Raw genomic sequence first — 22,552 nt, 5'->3', positions numbered from 1 at the left:
GATATTTTATTAAGTCGCTTTTAGAGCACATGCATGTACTGTCCCCCTGTACTATCATAGCGTACAGTGTCTTTAGTAATATTGTCAAACGAATCTACAGTGTCGTTCGCACTCTCTTCTTTTTTCTTTTTCGAACTAAAGTTGCCACTTTCTGTCTCATCACTTCTCCTATAACCGCTTTTCTTGCAGACCCGGTAATATCGTGCTTAACAGAAAACCTTATCTCTCTTGATGAGGTAGCAGCTTGAGAGAAGCCGTTTCTGAAGGGATAACAGATAAAACTAGTAGTTCTTCAAAACAAAAAAAAGGGTAAAACTAGTGGTGGAGATGAGGACGGGGTGAAGTCAGAGCTCTCCTGCTCCCCATTGGCGAAGCAACGTGGAAGCTCATGACCGGGACCATTACGCGTTGATGGAAGGGAGGGTGATGACATCAGCGGATGACGAATGCATGACGTTAGAGAGAGAGAGAGAGCAGTGCTGCTGCAAATATAAACTGATGATGATGGAAACAGTTGCGCACATGCGGCTGTGGTATGGTGCGGTGAGGATCTATTCGTTATCTCCCTCTGCGTGGCCATGATTTATTGGTTCTCCAACTTTAATTTGTACCTATTTGTGGTACCGTGCCTGATGGCTACTGAGGCATCATATGATTAAGTTCTTACCTAATTGTGTTGTTAAGATTTGCAACGTTGCTAAAACTAGCAAATATGTGTTGTTAATTTGGGTCTAGTAGTGTAGCTTCTCGCACGCTGACCACCGGTCAAGCCTTCCTTCCGGGCGTCCACAATGGGAGGTAAGTAGAGGGTAGTAAGATCTTGTTGGTAGTAAGATATATTGTCAAGTGTAGGAGAAGAGCATGCAGGCCAAGGTCTCCCCTAGGCTGGCCGGTTTGGGGATGTAGCCATCTGGCCACCGTCTTTGTCTTGGATGGCTCTGATCTGCTCCATGAGTCTGTGCTTAGCTGCTTAGGATCAACGTAGGCACGTGCTAGGCCGGCGGTCTGCCTCTGGCTCCTCTCGACCCTCCGTTGCACCGACATTGCCCTTAAATGCTTGTGATTGCTCCAGAGTGTTGGATCACTGACTTATTCTTGAGTTTTTGCTGACTTGTGGGTCCTTTGATCCATATCAATGCCTTTCGGTTCATACGATCAAACCGACCTTCAATCCACGGTTCAGAGGTAATGTACTCGTGTCATTGTGCCCCTGGATTGAAGACGTGGCACGTTGTGTGGAGGTGCTAGGCCGGCCGGCATGGCATTTTTGTTCATTTTTGACATATGTTCACCTGAAAATTAAAAACTCATCCAAAACTTGTCGAACTCGTTAGAAATAAATAAAATATGAATAAAACATAGTTGGCAAATTTTAGACACATTAGTAGTTATAAGAAATGGTCACTTTACTCCTAATTACTCATAGTGATAGTGATTAAAAACCACACTATCTGTTTGGTGTTTGGTTTTCTGATTCTGCGGATAAAAAGCATCAACTTACTATTTGACTAGGTCTATACGCTTTTTTTTTTTGTATATTTCTTTTTACGTGTGAGTGTTCCTTTAGTTAGTTAGATGAGTCTAACTAAAGCTAAAGGTGCACTCTTTAAAGAGATATAAATTTTAGATGCTGAAAGAATACTTATTTTAGGACGGATCCGGAGGGAGTCCTGTTGATACCGTGACTATGACAGCGTGTTCAACGTTGTGGCCCTATTTCAGTTGTGCTAGTACAATCTTTTACATTTATTTCTAAAAAGGCTGCGCCCTGGCCCGATGCCATGGCATTGGAATCTGAACGGTAAACAAATGCTTGTACGAACTATAATTAAGCAGCGCCATGGCATTGGAATCTGAACGGTAAACAAATACTTATACGAACTATAATTAAGCAGCGGCCAGCAAGCACCATGCGTTCTTATTACTCCCTCCGGCCACAAATAGTTGACGTCTCCGACAAAAAAATAGTATACAAAATGAACTAGCCATCTGTGTCCGAACGACATGCAAAAAAAATCGGAGGGAGTACTTTGTTAGCCGCCAAACCTTTGTCGTAGATGGATGTGTCTTTCTTTGTTCTTTAGAAAATTACATGCACATCCACGTCGAAAGGAGTGCTCGCGCTTACCAGAAGTACGTGGGCGGATCCAACCTTTTCAGGTGGGAAACGATTTCTTTTTACTTCCTTCAGCACCTCGGAGGATATTGAAAGTAGGACTGTAGGAGTGGATCATATTCTCAACTGGCCAGCTATAGTGATCCGAACTGTTGAAAACACACACAAATAATAATGCTTTGCTGAACCCAAGAGCCACTGGTTTCAGTGCATGGTCAGTCCTAGCCCCGGTGTGTGTCAGTCAGTCTCATCGGTCCAATTTCGTAATTGCGGTCCAACGATCAAGCCCCTCCGTCCACAGTCCAAACAAAGGAATCTGAACAGTAAATAAAGCCAGGAAGCAGTGATGAGTACCAAATTTATTTCGCCGTCCAAGCCAATCCGTCGCGTGGTTCGACGACTGGCCACCCGACCGCACCGCGCCACCCCATGTGTTCCTCCTCCATCATAAGCGAACATTTTGTAGCGGATAATGGCATTGACACCACACCGACAAACGTGCACCTCGGGTGATGCAAAGTAGTATTAATGTCGTCCGGAGCTGCGCAGAGTGTGATGTAAAAATCATTTTTGCCGAGGAAATTTTTGTAAGCTTGTGTTTAGATTTTTTTAGTGCTATAGTAATTTCAGACGTTTGACCACTAATTAAGAGTATTAAATGTGGATAACTGAAAAAACTTATTCCATAACCCCCTGGTGTAATTGCGAGACGAATATTTAGACTACAATTAGACAATGTCGTGCTACAATATCTAATGACGGATTAATTAGGTTTAATAGATTTGTCTTGCGATTTCTCGTCCATCCGTGTAATTAGTTTTATAATTAGATCATATGTAATTCTCCTAATCTTCGGTTGAAAATTGCTTAGTGAATTTCGTCCAACTTTTTTCAGCATCTAAACGCAGCCTAATTGGCATCTAAACGCAGCCTAATTGGCCAACGGGGACTCCTAGTAGTATACATCTCAAATAAAAAAACCGTACCCCCAACTGGCCGGCTGGCAGCACAACACGACGACGATGCAACGCAGCACATTGCTTGGTCGCCATGCACGCCCATTGGACGGAGCTTTACTAATAACTATAGGGCCACTTACCCGCAGCACTATGCGCAGTGATGGGATGAGCGCTGGAGCTTTCCAGCTGCCAGCAGGGAGCTAGCCTGGTTAGCTAGCTCCTCTTGCAAACCATAGTCGGCAATTCCATCCTACGATGCCGGTGACCAGTGTCTACCGTATCATCAAGACACCAATTTTAGAAACCAAAACCTTCCTATGTGGAGAGTTGGGATGGCCTCACGAGTCAGGGCCGGGCCCAACCAGGGTTTGCTTATTAATTGGTAGTCCCTTAGCTTACGCGGACTAGCTAGGCTACTACTCCACACTGTCGTACGGGGGTGCACGCACCGTCGCGGAATTTTCTTCGTCCCGGCCGGCCCGCGGATGCTGGTGGTGGTGCCGTGGTGGGCGCGACCGCGCTGGCCGCAGCGGACGCAGTGCGGTCGCGTGCGTACGTGGGCCGCGGCGGCCATTGACGGGCGCGCCCTAGGCTACTAGCCTACTAGCTAGAGAGAGAGAGCTGCTGCATCATTTCTTGGAAAACGGCTGCCGTCGCGCGTGGCGTGTCGAGGGACTCCATCATCCTGTATGAAAAAGGTGACAGGAAACTTCATTCAGTTCTGATAAATTCCCTTTTTCATCCTGTAAATTTCGATCATCCTGCATGCGCGTGGCGTGGCGTGTCTGATAAACTCAGTTGTGTAATTAGTTTTGTAATTAGTCTATACTCCCTCCGTTCTAAATTATAAGATGTTCCAAGAATCTTAAAGAGTCAAAACAATCTTAAGTTTGACCAAAATTATAGAGAGATATAAAGATTTATGATATCAAATTGTTGTACTATAAAAATATAACTAATAAAGAATCTAATGGTACTTAGTTTATATAATAAATATTATTATTTTATTATATAAATTTGGTCGAATATAAAATTTTTTGACTCTCCAAAATTATTGAAATGCCTTATAATTTGAAACGGAGGGAGTATTTAATACTTACAATATGAAAACAAAATTCATTTCAAAAACTTTACATGCACAACTAAACAAGGCCTTGGGCTCAGGTTAGCATTTGGCGTGTGTCGGAATGTGTGTGTAAGACACTAAGACCACAGATCATGTGATCCAGCTGGGATTCTCGTTGATGGTCAAATGCTACAGAATATTGGTGCGTACATATGCTTGGCATTATTATTGCTCGCTCATTAATATTAATTAGCTGCTGCAGTGAAACTAACTTTAATTTCTAGAATATTTCATATTTGTGTACTTTTCCTGTAAATTTGATTAGAAATTAGTGATGTTTGATGTAGGACAAAGCTAAAACGACTTACAATTTTAACCAGGAGGAATATATATGACCTATGATCTGGGGGTCTTACTTGTTACTACTCCTTGATTGACGGTCCTAATCAAGTACGATTCACTACTTGTTGTGCCAGTTTAATTTGGTCAATGTATATATCAGACCTAGTAACCACCAAATCATTTATACAACTTGTTTGACGGGCATATATGAGACCAATTATTCGTAGTGGTTGTGGAACTAGCAGTCCAGTGCTATAAAGAACGGACCTAAATTAAACAGGAAACGCACCCGTGTCAGGGAATGATCCACACGGGTTCTTTTCATCACAAATTAAAATGAAGCATCGCTATCAAGTTAGGCATATTTGCTCTTGGATAGTTGGATAGCTCTAGTTTTCAGCTTCCAGGTTGATAGATGCAGTACTACCACTCTAATCGAGTTAATTTTTGAATGTGACTTATCTTGCTCCAACATTTCTTTTTTTTCCAGAAAATGCTGAATTCCAATATGAGCAAACATGATAATAGTTTAGGTAAAAGAAAGAACTAAAAATAAAAAATAAGAAGTCAAGAGCGCTTGTAAACTATAATGAATAATTGAATTGTCGTACTTGTAATTTCACCCGCTCGTTTGATTATGTAGATGTTGATTTGAATATAAAATTCCACGACAAAAACTTTGACGCATATATACTTGATTAAAGCATGCGAAGCTACTAGTAACTACTTTTACCCATATGTAAAGTAGCTATGCAGTCATGTTCACATTATGAATGACGAATTGAAAACTTTATACTAGCATAAAATTCCTAGCACATCGCTTTCGGCCTGCATATCTGCGCGTTTGGTGACAGATGTGCTTTGGTCGGTACTCGCTGCTCCACTCTCTTTCACCTCTGGTATCGTTCTTCTATTTCTAGTGCAGGCCATTTTAATATATATGCTCATCTCTTTTCACTCTGTTTCACACTCGGAAAGTAATGGCTGCAAGTAGTACGAAATATCACTAGAATATAATCATGAGGTAGCCGCAGTTTTTTTTTTTGCCGATTTCAGCTTTGATTTACACTGCAAAGTTTCTCTTCATGTGTACTCGATCTGCAACAAACACAAATTAATGTTCAGAAGTTGAGCCCACAAAGGACAGCGCCTTTAATTTCTTGAAAATAAACGGTAGACGACAGCCCCTTATATCGTTTTAACATTGATCTCTTTTACAATGATTGTAAAGTACCAATGAGTACTTTCAGGTAATTTTACCATGAATTTTTTTCTAGCCGTTGATCGATGAAAAATATTTATAAAAACTAAATTAAATTAGTATTCGGTCTCATTTTTTAATACTTGGTCCCACATTTTGGAAGTACCAGGTACTTTGTCCTTGGTACTTCGGGATATTTCCTACCATCACCACCGTAGGATTTTATCAGATGGACGGCTTCTTTTTTTTTTCAATCATTGTAAATATTTCTCTGACTCAAACCATGCCCTGGTTGTCAGAATCAGCGGTTAGCTACTTGGCTACCTGTTGCATCCGAAAGAAGTACTATTAGCTACTAGTAACTAGTTTTACCCATGTAAAGTTTTTCGCCAAACTTGGAGCTAGATATTCAGATCATGTTGGCAATGTAATACTCTACTGCTAGTGCATCCTACTATCCATTGACGACCAATTTATTACTATTACTAATTGGAGGCTCTTTTTGAAGCCTCCACATGAAACCACCTAAGATCCTAGATGGACACCCAAGAAAACAAGAAAATTATAGAAATTCTCTAAAAAAACAAAACATCTGGCCATCAACCAGTTTAATATAAAGCATGTTTGGGAGAGCTCCACTCCAAGAGCTCCACCAACTCCACCAACGTGTCGTGCTAAATGCGTCCAGCTTCTGCAACTCCAACTCCGGAAAAACCCTAGAGTTGGGGGCTAACTTCATGTTTTTCCTGGAGCTCCTCAAGGGGTGCTCCAAAAACACTTGATATAGACATTCTCGTGAGAAAAACCATTTTATACTAGTAAAGAAAAGGAAAAATTGTAGTTGTCTAATTGGACGAAGCCCAATTGGTGGGTTAAGCCAATTAACGGGGCGAAATAGGGTTGTTTACCTGGCCAGACAAGACACAGCTCCCAAATTCCATTAGAATCAATTAGATTCATATTATTTTTAAAGGAAAGATACCCATTAGGACCGATTTAATACTGCCCTTTGCATGCCTGGACTGGAAGCAAACTATTAGTGCCTGTTTGCACGACTCTGCTCCATTGGACGATCGACCAGTCCTGTCCTGCTGAGCTTTCTAGTTTGCCTTCAAATAATTAAGCCTGATCAGCCTAATATTGCTTCTGCCAGAATTAAGAAATGGTAAAATTTATGTGCTATTTTTTGAATATAAGTTCCTTGGATATTTTCCCTGAAAATCTTGCAAGAAATTACTAATAATTGTTTATAGCAACTTCATGGAGCAACATTTGCATATCTGATTCATCAGTTTTTTTTTTTCTGGCCTGGAACTATCAGAATCGATTGTTCAGCTTGAAATCCGTTGATGATGATACAAACCATATGTACTGATCTAAGCTTTAGGGTTTATGTAAAAAGACCATATAATGAAAGTTGTTCGTCATACTCTTTTTGGATAGGAAGAGCCATCATCACATCCTCTCCTAATCACCTTTTCTTGCATAGTTAGCATCTTGCTTAATAGAAAATCTTATCCCTAGTGCAGCTCTACAGAAGCCGTTTCTAGAGGGATAAAACTAGTGGTGGGATCAAGGAGTGGTGAAGTCAGAGCTCTCTTTGCTCCCCATTGGCGAAGCAACGTGGAAGCTGGGACCATTATACGCGTCGAGGAGGGAGCAGGTAATGACTTCAGCGGATTGCGCGAGGACGATTGACGTTGGAGAGAGAAAGGCAGCATGCCGCCGATCTGATAGCCATACGTACTGCTCCTTCTACTGTGACTGGCTATGTTTTTTTAGACCCTTTCTGGCCATGCTTTGTTTGTCCGATCTGATTTTGTGTCCTTTTGTGGTGAGCATGATGTAAACTTAAGATATCTTAGGATTAGGTTCAGACTTTTCTTAGATCTTGTTTATACCGCAGAGATCCTCACAGATTTGGTAGAATTGAAAAACATACCTGTCTAGATCCTCACAGAGTAGCTGTTAGATTAGATATCCTTTTCTTCCGATTTCCACCAAAATAAGTTCCATCACTAGAAGTGAGCATATTTTGCCTTTCAAACCTGTGCATCACATCACACTGAGAAAAACAAACTGATGAATTGTATCACAGTAAACTATAAATTTGTGGTAATGAAAACACAAAAGGAAACATCAGCATACCAATACTGAACCCTCACATCTTCTGAGAATCAGAAAATCAGGAGGGAATTACTACTAGTACAGGTGACAAGATAGATAATAATCAAGGTATGCTACATAAATCACACGTGCAGCAAAACTATTCATTTAACAGAGACGTCATCATATCATATATATAACTTACTTAAAGAAGATTATTAGAGTTCGACTTATTTATGCGGCCCCCACCAGGATGGAGAGGACAGTGTTGAAGTATTCGTGGAGTAGCCATCGAAACAAACGGACAACATACAATTCTACCCTCCCATTTTCTTTATTATTTCAACACAACACGTCTTGTTGCAATATATATGCTCCCCTCCCCCCTGCTCTGTATGTGGCCACATTTATTTATTTATTTTGACAAGGATGTGGCCGCACTTTAGCACCCTAAATTTTGTGCCTATTTGTAGCAGTTATTGTGGAGAAAGTAAGAGATTGTATGATACATTTATACTTGGATTAAATCGAGTCTTGTCACGCCCAGTTTTGAAGGAATAAAACCGAGCAAATAATCATATGTGCGCCGGTATTAAATTACACACATATGATGACAATAGTAAATAACAGAAGTAATGTCATAAGTACCGAAGTTAAATTTATTACAAACCAAGCCGAAAGTCATTAATATAAATAAATAAGCATTTCAGTTCGCATTTATTCTAGCAGTGGATATTCCAACTCCATAGGTAGCTGACTAGGGGAAACGTACGTCTAAAAGTCCTGAATATCCTCTGGAAACTCCTCAAACTGATCTTGCTCTGGATGATGTGGTAATAGTAAGGGGAGTACATATCGTATTCAGCAAGTATATTGGAAAAGTAATGACACACAAGGCTTATAACAAGGAATAAAGGCGGGCTGAGCAAAGCATTAAGCATTTTAATTAAGTCATTAGCTACTAATTACAAAGCATATATGAACCAACCCACATTTATAAAAGTAGTAAAACTGAAGTAAACAAGTAACTTGAAACAAATAAACAATTGAATTAACCATAGTGATTTCCATTAAGTTGAACATGTGAGGGTCCGAGCCGCTCTTGACCGTGAGCACGGCTGATATATCAGTTTTCACTCTGCAGAGGTTGCACACTTTACCCACAAGTCGTGTCTCCCTTTGTGCCTAGGTTTGCAAGGCCCTTAAACACTTCCTTTGGTGAGTGGTAGGGATTCACTACGAGGCCTTTACAAAGACTCCCTAACCAGTAGTAGCCCGCTGAGGTTTTAGCCGCTAGGCGAGTGCACCCTCCCCCAAAGCGAGCGTACCCCGTAGGCGTACCAACCCCTTTGGCAGGCTGGGTACCCCTCTTAAACCTAGTCCCCCCCTTGCGCCTTTCGGTCAGCTACTAACAAGCTAGAGAAATCTAATTAATCAGCCAAGACCAGAGCCATGTAGTTCTTGTGGTTGCGCTGTTTTCCCGGGTGGTCGCTCCATGATTGATTTTAATCAAGTTCACAAATATGATATTGTTCTAAAAAATATATATAAAGAAGTCTCATGTCTCAAAAGGTATTGTAAGAACCACCCATAACCATTGTTCAGCGGCTAAGCATACTACCCAAAAGACTTTTATAACAAAAACCTGGCTAATCAAGGACAAGGATCATCAATAATGGTATATAGGTAGTTCCCCATAATATTAATACATGCAAGCTTATTTAAGTGTTATTGGGACCAAGAATGATCAAGGAATATACTTGCCTTGCTCAGTCTCTTGCTGCGGGTCGAAGTCTTCAAAGTCTTGCTCTTGGAATTTCTCGAACGGCTCCTCGTCAATATGTCACGAACACGCCAAGCAATACAAGCACCTACAAGCAAACAATGGAAACGAATTAAAATAGTACACCAATCATGGTAAAATAGAGGCAAAACACTTAAAAAAACAAATTCTACATGTTGCAACGAACATAACGGTACCAAGAACGCTAAAAACGGAGCTAAAAGTAAATATAAGCTAAAAACAAAGCTGAAAGAACTTGTTCGCGAGAAAAACTACTAAACTGGGCTAAACAGAAAGAAAATAGGGCTAAAATGTAAATATTTTGAATAGCAGCGGACGGCAGGATGAATTTTGGAAAAGCTCAGGGGGCTTTCTGCACAAAGGCCAAGTTGACCGGCGATGAGCTAGGTTGACTGGGCTAGATCTGTTCTGCGCCGTCGGATGAGGATCGGATGGCCACGCTCGCGTCTGGGCGCTGGGCGGCGGTGGAACGCCGGAGCGGGCGGTGCCGTCCGCGGGCGCGGCAGAGCATCGCCGGAGTTCACCCGATTCGAGGCTCCGGGAAGCCAAAAATTGCGCGGAGGAGTCTGCTAGCACGGGCGCGGCTAGGGGAATCTAACTGGACAGTTCTGGGGCCTTGAGAAACGCCGGAGGATGGCCGGCGATGAGGTGACACGGCGGCGGGCTCCGGTGAGCACGGCGGGGCTCGTCCGGGCGCAGAATCGGGCCGAATCGGAGCGGGATCGAACCGGGAGGCGTCGAAGAAGCTACCTGGAGATTTGGGTGGATTTGAGAAGAGTTGGGGAAATTCGGCCTTCTATTCATCATCTGTTTCCCAAGTTGCCTCATCCTCTGAGTGATGACTCCACTGCACTTTGCACATCTTTATAACCTTGTTCCTTGTGATCATCTCTACTGTCTCCATAATTCTAGTTGGGTACTCTGTATAGGTGAGATCATCCTCCACATTGAGTTCATCCAAGGGCAACTATTCTTCAGGCACTCGCAAGCACTTCTTCAATTGAGAGATATGGAATACATTATGCACATCTGAAAGGCGAGCTGGCAATTCCAACTGATATGCTACCTCACCTCTCCTCTCAAGTACCTGAAACGGTCCAATATACCTTGGTGACAGTTTTCCTTTGACCTTGAACCTGCGGAGACCTCGAATGGGTGAAACCTTCAAATAGACATAATCACCAACTTCAAACTCTAGTTCTCTACATCTGGTGTCTGCATAGCTCTTCTGTCTAGACTGCTGTCCTCATGTTCTCTCTGATGATCTGAACTTGTTGTTCTACCTCTTTTAGAATTTCTGGCCCAAAAATCTGACTTTCATTAGTTTCACTCCAATGCAAAGGCGTTCTGCACTTTCTGCCATATAGAGCCTCAAAAGGCGACATCTTCAAACTGGCTTGGTAACTATTGTTGTATGAGAACTCAGCATACGACAGACTCTTGTCCCAACTAGTACCATACTTCAGAGCACAAGCTCTCAACATGTCCTCCAAAATCTGATTTGTCCTCTCCATCTGACCATCAGTCTGAGGGTGATAGGCTGACCTGAAATTCAACCTTGTATCCAAATTCTCATGTAACTTCTGCCAGAAACGAGAAGTGAACTGAGTGCCTCGATCGGAGACTATCTTCTTAGTCACACCATGCAAACACACAATTCTTGACATATACAGCTCTGCTAGCCTGGCACTAGAGTGAGTAGTCTTCACAGGAATAAACTGAGCTACTTTAGTCAGACGATCCACAATTACCCATATAGATTCATATCCAGCCTGAGTACGAGGTAATCCTACAATAAAGTCTATACTGATTTCTTCCCACTTCCAAACTGGAATTTGTAACGGCTGAAGTAAACTGGCTGGCGTCTAATGTTCTGCCTTGACTCTCTGACATATATCACACAGAGCCACGTGTGCTGCAACATCTCTCTTCATGCCATACCACTAGTACAACTGTTTCAAATCTTGGTACATCTTTGTACTTTGTACTTTTAGGATGGATCGAATAAGCTGAATCATGAGCCTCTCTCAATATTGTCTCTCTGATCGACTTTATATCAGGCACACAAATCCTTTTCTTGTACCAAATGGTTCCTTGAGCATCTTCTGTAAAGTCTGGAGCTTTGCCTTCTTTTATCTGTTCTCTGATCTCTTTTATCTTCTTATCATCGAGCTGTCCTTTTCTGATATCCTGTTCTAGTGTAGACTCAACTTCCAGAGTTACTCCTTCTGTTTGAGACACTATTGAAAGGTTGAGTCATTCAAACTCTCTGCATAACTCCAAAGGATAAGCTAGCATCACATTAGCATGACTCTTCCTGCTCAAAGCGTCTGCCTCAACATTAGCTTTTCCTGGATAATAGTGAATACCCAAATCATAATCCTTTATCAATTCCAACCATCTGCGCTGCCTAAGATTAAGATCATTCTGAGTGAAGATGTATTTCAGACTCTTATGATCATTATATATCTCACATCTGTTCCCCAAAATATAATGCCTCTAAATCTTGAGTGCATGGACCACTGCTGCTAGTTCTAGATCATGTGTTGGATAATTCAGCTCATGTTTCCTCAACTACCTCGAAGCATAAGCTATAACTCTGCCTTCCTACATAAGCACACAACCAAGACCCTGACGAGATGCATCACAATATATATCAAAGTTCTTGTGGATATCAGGCATCGCTAACACTGGTGATGTAGTCAATCTCTTCTTCAATTCATCAAAGCTGTTCTGACAATCATCTGTCCATTTGAAATTCTTTCCTTTCTCCAAGAGTGATGTAAGAGGCTTTGCAATTTTGGAGAAATTCTCAATGAATCTGCGATAATATCTAGCTAATCCCAAGAAACTCCTGATTTCTGACACAGTCTGAGGCGGCTCCCAATCTAGCACATCTCTAACCTTTCCTGGATCCACTGCAATACCTCCATCAGTGATAACATGGCCAAGAAAAGATACTTCATTCAACTAGAATTCACACTTGCTCAGCTTAGCATATAACTGATTCTCCCTCAATTTCTGCAAAACTAATCTCAAATGCTCCTCATGTTCCTCTTCATCTTTAGAATATACCAGAATATCATCAATAAATACCACTACAAACTTATCCAGATATTCCATAAATACCTTATTCATCAAGTACATAAAGTAAGCTGGAGCACTAGTCAACCTAAAAGACATAACTGTATACTCATATAATCCATATCTAGTGGTGAAAACTGTCTTCTCAATATCAGACGGTTTGATTTTCAACTGATGATATCCTGACCTCAAATCAATCTTAGAAAATACTCTGGCACCTCTCAACTTATCAAATAAATCTTCAATACGAGGCAAGGGATACTTATTCTTAATTGTAACCTCATTAAGTGATCTATAGTTCACACACATTCTCTGAGTACCATCTTTCTTTTCCACAAATATAACAGGTGCACCCCAAGGTGACGAACTAGGACGAATGAATTTTTTATCTAATAATTCTTTAGTTCTTCTAATTCATTAACAGCCGTTCTATATGGTCTCTTGGATATGGGTGCAGTTCCAGGTAAAAGATCAATAACAAACTCGATATCTCGATCAGGTGGCATACCTGGCAAATCATCTGGGAAGACATCCGGAAACTCGCACACAACTCTAATATCATCCAATCTGGTGCCTTCTAGCTGATTAACCCCACAATGTTCTGCTGATGGCAAGATTGCTACAAACTCAACTTTGTCTCCCTGTGGACTGGTCATTAACACTGATCTCTTGGCACACTGAATTATCCCATCACTCTTGACCAACCAATCCATCCCCAATATCACATCAATACCTCTTGACTCTAGAACAATTAGGTTGGCGAAAAAGTCTACCCCCATAATTTTCATGTTTACTTTAGGACATATGTATGCAGCTTTCATACCCCCACCAGGTGAACTAAAAAACATAGGTTTTTGCATGATACTCATGGGTATGCTATATTTTGCTACATATTCTGCAGTGATGAAAGAATGTGATGCACCGGAATCAAATAAAACAGAAGCGGGGGCTGAGTTGACAAGAAAATACCAATCACCACATCTTGAGCTTCCTGAGCGCTCTCAGCTGTCACGTGGTTCACCCTCCCACGTGCATAGTTCTGCTGCCTTCTATTGGCCTGCTGATTCTGGTTCCCATTGCGAGGCTGCTGTTGCTGCTGCTGATTCTGCCTCTGACCATTGTTATTGAATTGCCCTGAATTGTTCTGTGCAGCTTTCTTTGGGCAGTTGTTGGCAAATTGACCTGTCTCACCACAATAAAAAGCACCCCTTAATAGGGAGTGTTCGGGGCACTCGTCTTCATCCGAGGGCCAGAAGGTGTGTTCTGACGGTTCTGGGGGCGTTGTTGCGCTGAACCATCTGATTGGAACGCTGATACTAATTCTGACTCTGGTTGGAGCACTGAAACTGATTCTGATACTGCCCCTGCTGCATCCCAGTACGCTGCTGCTGTGGTCCCTGCGGCATGGGCAAGCGAGGGCGAGTGTTGCTGCTTGACTGTCCTGATCCATTGAATTTCCTCTTCTGCTCACCCAACTCACAACGCTTGCTCTCAAGCACAAGCGCCTTATCAATCATATGCTAAAAGGATGGAAAGGTGTGAGCTACCAGCTGATATTGCAGCCCTCCATGCAAACCTTCCAAGAACAGCTCCTGCTTCTTCTCATCTTGAGCTACCTCCTCAGGAGCATACCGCGACAACTGAAGGAACTTGTCACGGTACTCACTCACAGTCATGCTCCCTTGTATCAGACCGAGTAACTCCTTCTTCTTGAGCTTGATCACTCCAGCTGGGATATGATGAGATCTGAAGTGATCCCTGAACTCTATCCAGGTGATGGTGGCAGGATTGGCATGTGCAGCAGTATATGAATCCCACCAATCAGCTACAGATCCCTCAAGTCTGCCGGAAGCATACACGACCTTTTCTGTATCATTGCACTGAGTAATGTCCAGCATCTTCTCAACTGCCTTAAGCCAATCATCAGCTTGAAGTGGATCAGCTGAATGAGAATATGTAGGAGGTCTGTGGCTCATGAACTCCCTGTGCTTGTCCCTTGGCTGAGGTGGAGGTGGTGGTGGCAGCTGATTCTGCTGAGCTTGCAGGTTGGCCAGAGTTGCGGCCATCCCTTACAGAATCTGAGTCTGCATAGCCATAAGCTGTGCCACGTCGAACTATGGCGGTGGTGGAGGTGGTGGAATGTTGGCATTTGGATCTGCACCTCCTCTGCCTCTACCTCTGCCTCCACCGTTCATCTGTCTAGAAGATAGATAAAGAAAAGATATAAGACAGATGGATAGCTGAAATCAAGGCAAAGATAGCAAGGACATATTGAAGAACAACATATTAAATAGATAAGAGTTACTCATCATATAGTAACTAATACAGTTCTAGCCTGAATATTCTAAACCTTAGCAACTTAGAGAGAAAGAGCATGATATAATCAGTAGATAGAAAAAATAAATGGACATGATCAAGGTATAGATAGCACACATATGACAGATTTAGATATCATGGATAACCGGACAGCAAGGATATGATAAACATAAATAGCATAGATAATGATAAAGATATGATATAATGATGATAGATATAACAAAAAGCGGTAATAAGCTGAAAGGAACCCGAGATATGACTCAACACTAAATATATTAACCCAAATCGATGTCATTGTGGCAATCACCCCCACAACACATCGCAGTCATTACAAAGATCCAAATCACACAAATAGCATAATAACAATATCTCAAGCACACCAACTAAAAGTTTATTACAAACGACTCTCAAACGACTTGGCTAACCCTAATCGACTCTAAATGTAGAACTACTAGCCATGGGATCCTCCTAAGGTAGGACGGTGGTGGTGGGGTGCTGAGGGCCAAAGTTGGTCCTCTTGCGGGGCGGTGAGAGAGCGACGTCAACATCATCCTCCTGCGCTAGTGGATCCCTTCCTTCAAGCTGAGCTTGAAGCACTTCATTCTTCCTCCTCTCATCCGCTAGCTGACGATGGGTCCTCTGCAGCTCCTCAGCGTTACGCTCCATATAAGTGTGAAGCGCGGCGGTGAGTCCAACTTGGGCAACCATCCTTGTGTTTAGCATGTTCTGCACTCCCATGATGGCACTCCTCATCTCTCCTAGAGCACGTCGAGGAAAATACCTCCAAACTGTATGATCAAGCTCCTCCCCAGCAAAATGGCACAGAACCGAGAGAGCCTGGCTCGCAGCATCACTCATCCCAGCTGCGAAAGTGGCCCTAGGCGATAAAGCATAGTGCACTGCCATCTCTATTGTCCCTCCATGCTCCTGGTGTGGCCTGAGGATGTGAACTGATACTATCCACTCCTCTGGATAGCGTGGGTGAGTCCTCTCAGCGGCCACGTAGTCGATCTCCACCAGAATATGCAGATGGTGGAACAGCATACGCAAAGCTCTAGAGAAGTAGCAGTCCCCTCGATGATGGTGGAACCTCACGGTCCATGTCTCTGGCTGAGGCGGCAGCGGCGGTGGTGATACTACTCCAGGTCCAGGTGATCCTCCATGTCCAGCTTGTGCGGTCTCAATAGGTGCATCTCCAGCTTCAGCAGGTGCATCTTCAGCCTCAGGTGGATCTTCAAGGTGGATCATCTCCTCCTCATCATCCTCCTCAGTCAGGTCCTCCACGTGCACCAGCTCCTCAGGATCCTCCTCTGGAGGGTCTTCTTCAACTAAGGATACAGGTGCAGGTGCGGCTACAGGCTCGGGTGCAGGTACGGCAGCGCTAGCATTAGCGGGAAGCAGGCTGCGGGCGACGCTTCTAGTAAGAACCATCTATAAATGGACAGTTAGGCAAGTTAGTATAAAGAGTAATAGATATAGATCAATGATAAGATATAAATGGGCAATGCAAGGATATATTAAATAGCAATTATTAGAAACAAGGAGGAGATAAATGACCAACGACTAAGAATTAACTAATTAAAAGCAAGAACAACCTTAATAGTAGTTAAAGCAAAGCTAGCTAATGACCATTACTATCTATGCTGACATCCTACAGTCAACACGGCTCTGGTACCACTTTGTCATGCCCAGTTTTGATGGAATAAAATCGAGCAAATAATCATATGTGCGTCAGGATCAAATTACACACATATGACGACAATAGTGAATAACAGAAGCAATATCATAAGTACCGAAGTTAAATTTATTACAAACCAAGCCATAAGTCATTAATATAAATAAATAAGCATTTTAGTTCGCATTTATTCTAGCAGCGGATACTCCAACTCCACAGGTAGCTGACTGGGGGAAACGTACGCCTAGAAGTCCTGAATATCCTCTGGAAACTCCTCAAACTGATCTTGCTCTAGATGATGTGGTAATAGCAAGGGTGAGCACATATCGTACTCAGCAAGTATATTGGAAAAGTAATGACATGCAAGGCTTATAACAAGGAATAAAGGCTGGCTGAGCAAAGCATTAAGCATTTTTATTGAGTCATTAGCTACTAATTACAAAGCATATATGAACCAACCCACATGTATAAAAGAAGTAGTAAAACTGAAGTAAACAAGTAACTTGAAACAAATAAACAATTGAATTAACCATAGTGATTTCCATTAAGTTGAACATGTGAGGGTCCGAGCCGCTCTTGACCGTGAGCACGGCTGATATATCAGTTTTCACTCTACAGAGGTTGCACACTTTACCTATAAGTCGTGTCTCCCTTCGTGCCCGGGTTTGCAAGGCCCTTAAACACTTTCTTTGGTGAGTGGTAGGGATTCACTACGAGGCCTTTACAAAGACTCCCTAACCAGTAGTAGCCCGCTAAGGTTTCAGCCGCTAGGCGAGTGCACCCTCCCCCAAAGCGAGCGTACCCCGTAGGCATACCAACCCCTTTGGCAGGCCGGGTACCCCTCTTAAACCTAGTCCCCCCCTTGCGCCTTTCGATCAGCTACTAACAAGCTAGAGAAATCTAATTAATCAGCCAAGACCAGAGCCATGTAGTCCTTATGGTTGCGCTGTTTTTCCGGGTGGTCGCTCCATGGTTGATTTTAATCAAGTTCACAAATATGATATTGTTCCAAAGAATATGTATAAAGAAGTCTCATGTCTCAAAAGGTATTATAGGAACCACCCAAAACCATTGTTCAGCGGCTAAGCATACTACCCAAAAGAGTTTTATAACAAAAACCCGGCTAATCAAGGACAAGGATCATCAATAATGGTATATAGGTAGTCCCCCACAATATTAATGCATGCAAGCTTATTTAAGTGTTATTGGGACCAAGAATGATCAAGGAATATAATTGCCTTGCTCAGTCTCTTGCTGCGGGTCGAAGTCTTCAAAGTTTTGCTCTTGGAAGTTCTCGAACGCCTCCACGTCTATACGTCCCGAACACACCAAGCAATACAAGCACATACAACCAAACAATGGAAATGAATTAAAACAGTACACCAATCATGGTAAAATAGACGCAAACACTTAAAAAACTAGTTCTACACGTTGCAACGAACGTAACGGTACCAAGAACGCTAAAAACGGAGCTAAAACGGTAAAGATACGCTAAAAACAAAGCTGAAAGGACTTGTTCACGAGAAAAACTACTAAACTGGGCTAAACAGAAAGAAAACAGGGCTAAAACATAAATATTTTGAATAGCAGCGGACGACGGTTTGAATTTTGGAAAAGCTCAGGGGGCTTTCTGCATAAATGCCAAGTTGACCGGCGGTGAGCTAGGTTGACTGGGCTAGATCTGTTCTGCGCTGTCGGATGAGGATCGGACGGCCACGCTCGCGTCTGGGCGCTAGGCGGCGGTGGAACGCCGGAGCGGGTGGCGCCACTCGCGGGCGCGGCGGAGCATCGCCGGAGTTCACCCGTTCCGAGGCTCCGGGACGCCAAAAATTGCACGGAGGAGTCTGCTAGCACGGGCGCGGCTAGGGGAATCTAATTGGACAATTCTGGGGCCTCGAGAAATGCCGGAGGATGGCCGGCGACGAGGTGGCGCAGCGACGGACTCTGGTGAGCATGGTGGGGCTCGTCCGGGCGCGGAATCGGGCCGAATCGGAGCGGGATCGAACCGGGAGGCGTCGAAGAAGCTACCTGGCTCACCTGCTTTGACTACGCGGCGACGGGGAAGGAGATCACCGGCGGTGAGGGCGAGCTCGGGCGGCGGTGCGGCACACGTGCGTGAGCAGGGCGCGGGCTAGAGCAAAAAGTGGCGGCTAGGGCAGTGGGGGCCGGCTACGCGGAGGGGTAAAAGGGGCGTGGGTCGCGGCGCGGGGCCTGGTCGGTCTCGGCGTGCGGGCCATAGGCCCAGGCGGGGCAGCACGAGTCCGAGCCGGACTCGGCTGAAGCTCGGGGATGATGGGCGGGCCCCGCCCGTCAGTGAAAAGAGGAGGAGGAAAAAGAAAAGGAAAAGAGGCCGGCGGTATGGGCCGGATTGGGCTGGAAAGGAAAAGGGAAGGAGGAAGAGGCGGGCCGCGCAGAAAAGAAACGGGATGGCGGCCCAGGTAGAGAGATTAAAATGGAAAAGGGGAAAGAAAAAGAGAAAGTAAAAGAAAAAGGGATTTTCCTTTACCCTAAAAACAAGAATAAATCGTAGAAAATAGAATAAGAGCTCAGAAAATTCCAGAAAAATTCTGGAAGCTTTAGAAACTCGAGCACAATCAAACAAAAATAAAATATGCACCAGCATGAATGCAATAAAACAAATTAGAGCCTAGAGTGTGTTTTCCAAAGTGCAAAAATAATTCTTTTGAAGCTAGAAAAATTGTGAAACTATGCTAGACTCTTCTAAAGCAAAAACTAGGGTGTTACAAGTCTAGACAGTAGTACGGTACAGTGATCTTTAAGTTGGAGTTCTAATTTCTAGCGATCCAATATAATCAAGTTCCACGGTCCAAAGCCAGCATAGAGATGCATTTCAGATATGTGCAATTCTTATAGAGGAAATTTACTTTGGTCATGTGACAATTGAGTTTGAACTACAGGCGTTCCAGAACGAACTAAAAACATATGAAGCTATAAATTAAAGATCCAATTTACGTGATAACATAAATTGGACACTTTTATAACCAATTGATTTTTTCCTTGATTGATGAATCTGCTATGGAAGCGCCAGCTAGTGCCACATCAACATCTAGTAGGGAGAAACATATGAACACTCTCATTCCACATTAATTCTGCGAGAAGTAATCAGGAGAGAAGCACATGTGCAACAACTAAACTATACAGTAGAACTCCACCGAGACATTGTCACATATTAGCTTAAACAACGTTTGAGTTGAACTAGAACCTAAGCTACATCTATTATATTTGTGGGCCACACCTGGCCCGGGATGACTAGGACGTACACCCTACCAAAACAAAAGGACAATGGGATCAGCAGCTATATTCTTCCAACACTGAAACGCGTCTTTCTTACCAGTGAAGGAATGATTTCCTCCCTTACACTTTTTTTTCTTTTTGAAAAGGACCTTCCCTACACTTTTGTCCTCTTATGCTACTGCATTGCTAAATGCAAACCTGATGTGATGATGACTAGCTAGGTACAAACTAACACCGTGTTCACCTGCTAGGCTTCCTGAAAGAGCCATATTATTACTATATATAGTACGTTTACTACTTTGAACAGCAACATGACAATACCTCGTTCAAAGCAGCTACTAGCAAGTGTGTGCTTTTTTTTTACTAGAGTTGTATATACCTGTGTGATGAGAACGAGCGGTAGGAGACCCAATTAATCTCCAACTCCAAGTGGCAAGCGATCTGCTGGTGAGCCGGCATGCATCAAGAAATCAAGCATGCATGATCGAGCTTGTTGCGTGCTTGATCATGCATGCTTGATTTCTTGACTTGTTGTCTCAGCTGGATAGACATAGATAGATGATGGACCGGCGGTGTAAATGTCGTGGACGTACGATGTATGTGTGTGCTCTGTATTATTGGGTTAATTGGACAGGTCGACATCGACCAAACCAAGCAGGCCTGCAAATTGTGTGTGGAGATCAGGTGCAGCCAGGCAGCAAGCAGCCTCCGACTATATCCAGTGCATGCAGAGTTGCTAGGGATCGGACTCCGATTGACAGTTTCTGCTTGGACGTGCATGCGTCCTCTCCTGCAGTTAAGAAGTGATGTCGACCAGACACGATGTGCCTGCTCCGGGACGGCCTACCTACCTACATAGTATGCAGGTATTTAGTAACACTGGTAAAAGGGGGAATCAGTTAGCGCGCGGTTGCACTGAAAACGTATAAATTTATATGCACGGATGTTACGTACAAACGGAAAACATACAGGTACAATTCTGAAAGAGCACAAACTCAAAATTAAAAAAAAAACATGTGCAATCATAGATCGGTCCAAGAAAAGGTATCATATCCAGAGAAGAGCCAAGTATCTCTATTAATAGTCATCTTGCTTCAAAATGACACAAGCTGCACTTAGCTTGTCCATTTAATTCGGTCAAACACTTCTGGTGTCGAATCCAATAGCTCAGACGACGATACAATACGAATGGATCCACCATGCATGCTTCTTTCCGTCACCAGACGAAACATTCCTATCGCGTTAGCTGTTAGCTGTTACTATACTGTTGAATCGGTCGAGCCGCCTAGCTAGCTTTCAGCTTTCCCGTTAACTAATCTAGGGTGTGTTTAGATGCCCCAAAAACACCCCTCAAAATCCAAACTTTTCATCACATCGAAACATTAAATATAGCAAATGACTCATGCATGGAGTACTAAATATAGGTAAATAAAAAATTAATTGCATAGTTTTGATGTACGTTGCGAGACGAATCTTTTGAGACTAGTTAGGTCATGGTATGATAATATTTACCACAAACAAATGAAAAATGTTACAGTGTGCTACAGTGTCCGGTGTGACTTTTCCTCCCACCTTTCCAGGGGTCTAAACACAGCCCTAGTAGGCAATTTCGGATGTGACTCCATCTTGCTCCAAGCACACCACAACACTCTGCATAGTAGTACCTAGTGCCAGTAGAAACTAATTCTTCTTCAGAAACTAAAACTAAAATGACCAGCAATTGGAAACATAACATAAATCAATTTCTCGTCCAGCCGCCGAAAACATAAAGATAATTTCCTATGTATATATTAGAAGAGCTCTTTTACAATAATTGTAAAGTACGAAAGGTACTTTTACCTTTTTTTTCTAACCGTTGATCTATAAAAAGAATTTATAAAAATTAAATTAAATTAAATTAATATTCGGTCTCACTTCCATGTCTGCAAGGTCCCCGGAGCATGACGCCACAGCCAGCCCATCTCGCGAGATCTGGAAGCAGAGTGACCCGGCCGGTGGTGCAGGCGCCCTTGCCATCCAAATCCAATCCCCCCTGCCTGCCGACCCATGCAAATTTCCCGGAAAGCCTCGTGAATTTTCGCTGGACACGATTGTCGCGTAGCCACACAAACGAAACGCTGCGACCCTGGCGGCGACTCAATTTTTGAATTTAGTTCGAGGCTTGACAGTGGCAGAGCATGTACGAAAGCAAACCGTTCTAGAACTTCTAGGGCATGAGTAGATTATTGAGATGGTGAAAAATTAAAGATGCTAATTTTCAAAAAAAAATAAAGATGCTGCTTTATTTCCTTTTCCAGATTAAAGCTGAATTTTTTGGATCAAAAGGAGTCTGAGCTAATTTCGCTGTGTGCCCGGAATCTGTCGGCACATCCTCTTTTGGCATAGGTATTGGACCTACCGTAGGTGTCTTGGCAGGATATTGCTCTGGATTGGGACCAACTGGAAGGGTGCCATGGCACGTCTTCATGGCTCCACAGGCTGTGCGAGCAGAGCGGTGGGTGTCAAATGATCGCAGGGTATTACTCGAAACAAGCAGACTTGTCTGGTTTTTTTTTTTGTCTTTGTATTAAGTAGAGATAAATTTTTGTCTGGTTTTTCCATCTTGGTAATATAGTATGCATGCTTTAC

The 22,552-nt window shown here is 43.1% G+C and overlaps 1 protein-coding gene across 1 annotated transcript; it reads right to left on the bottom strand.

The window, feature by feature from the left end:
* Positions 1–12,201: 12,201 nt before the first annotated feature.
* On the bottom strand, positions 12,202–14,744 carry LOC120695296. Its single transcript, XM_039978582.1, has 6 exons — positions 14,255–14,744; positions 13,648–13,860; positions 13,187–13,420; positions 12,866–12,917; positions 12,670–12,766; positions 12,202–12,564 (listed from the first exon to the last, which is right to left on the bottom strand). The coding sequence occupies exons 1-6, from the start codon at positions 14,742–14,744 to the stop codon at positions 12,202–12,204; spliced, it is 1,449 nt and encodes a 482-aa protein (XP_039834516.1).
* Between the last annotated feature and the right edge of the window lie 7,808 nt (positions 14,745–22,552).

Source organism: Panicum virgatum, chromosome 2K (genome assembly GCF_016808335.1).
Source record: "Panicum virgatum strain AP13 chromosome 2K, P.virgatum_v5, whole genome shotgun sequence".
NCBI classification, from domain to species: domain Eukaryota; kingdom Viridiplantae; phylum Streptophyta; class Magnoliopsida; order Poales; family Poaceae; genus Panicum; species Panicum virgatum.
Note: the sequence above shows the minus strand (reverse complement) of the source record. Positions and strands in the feature narration are given on the sequence as shown.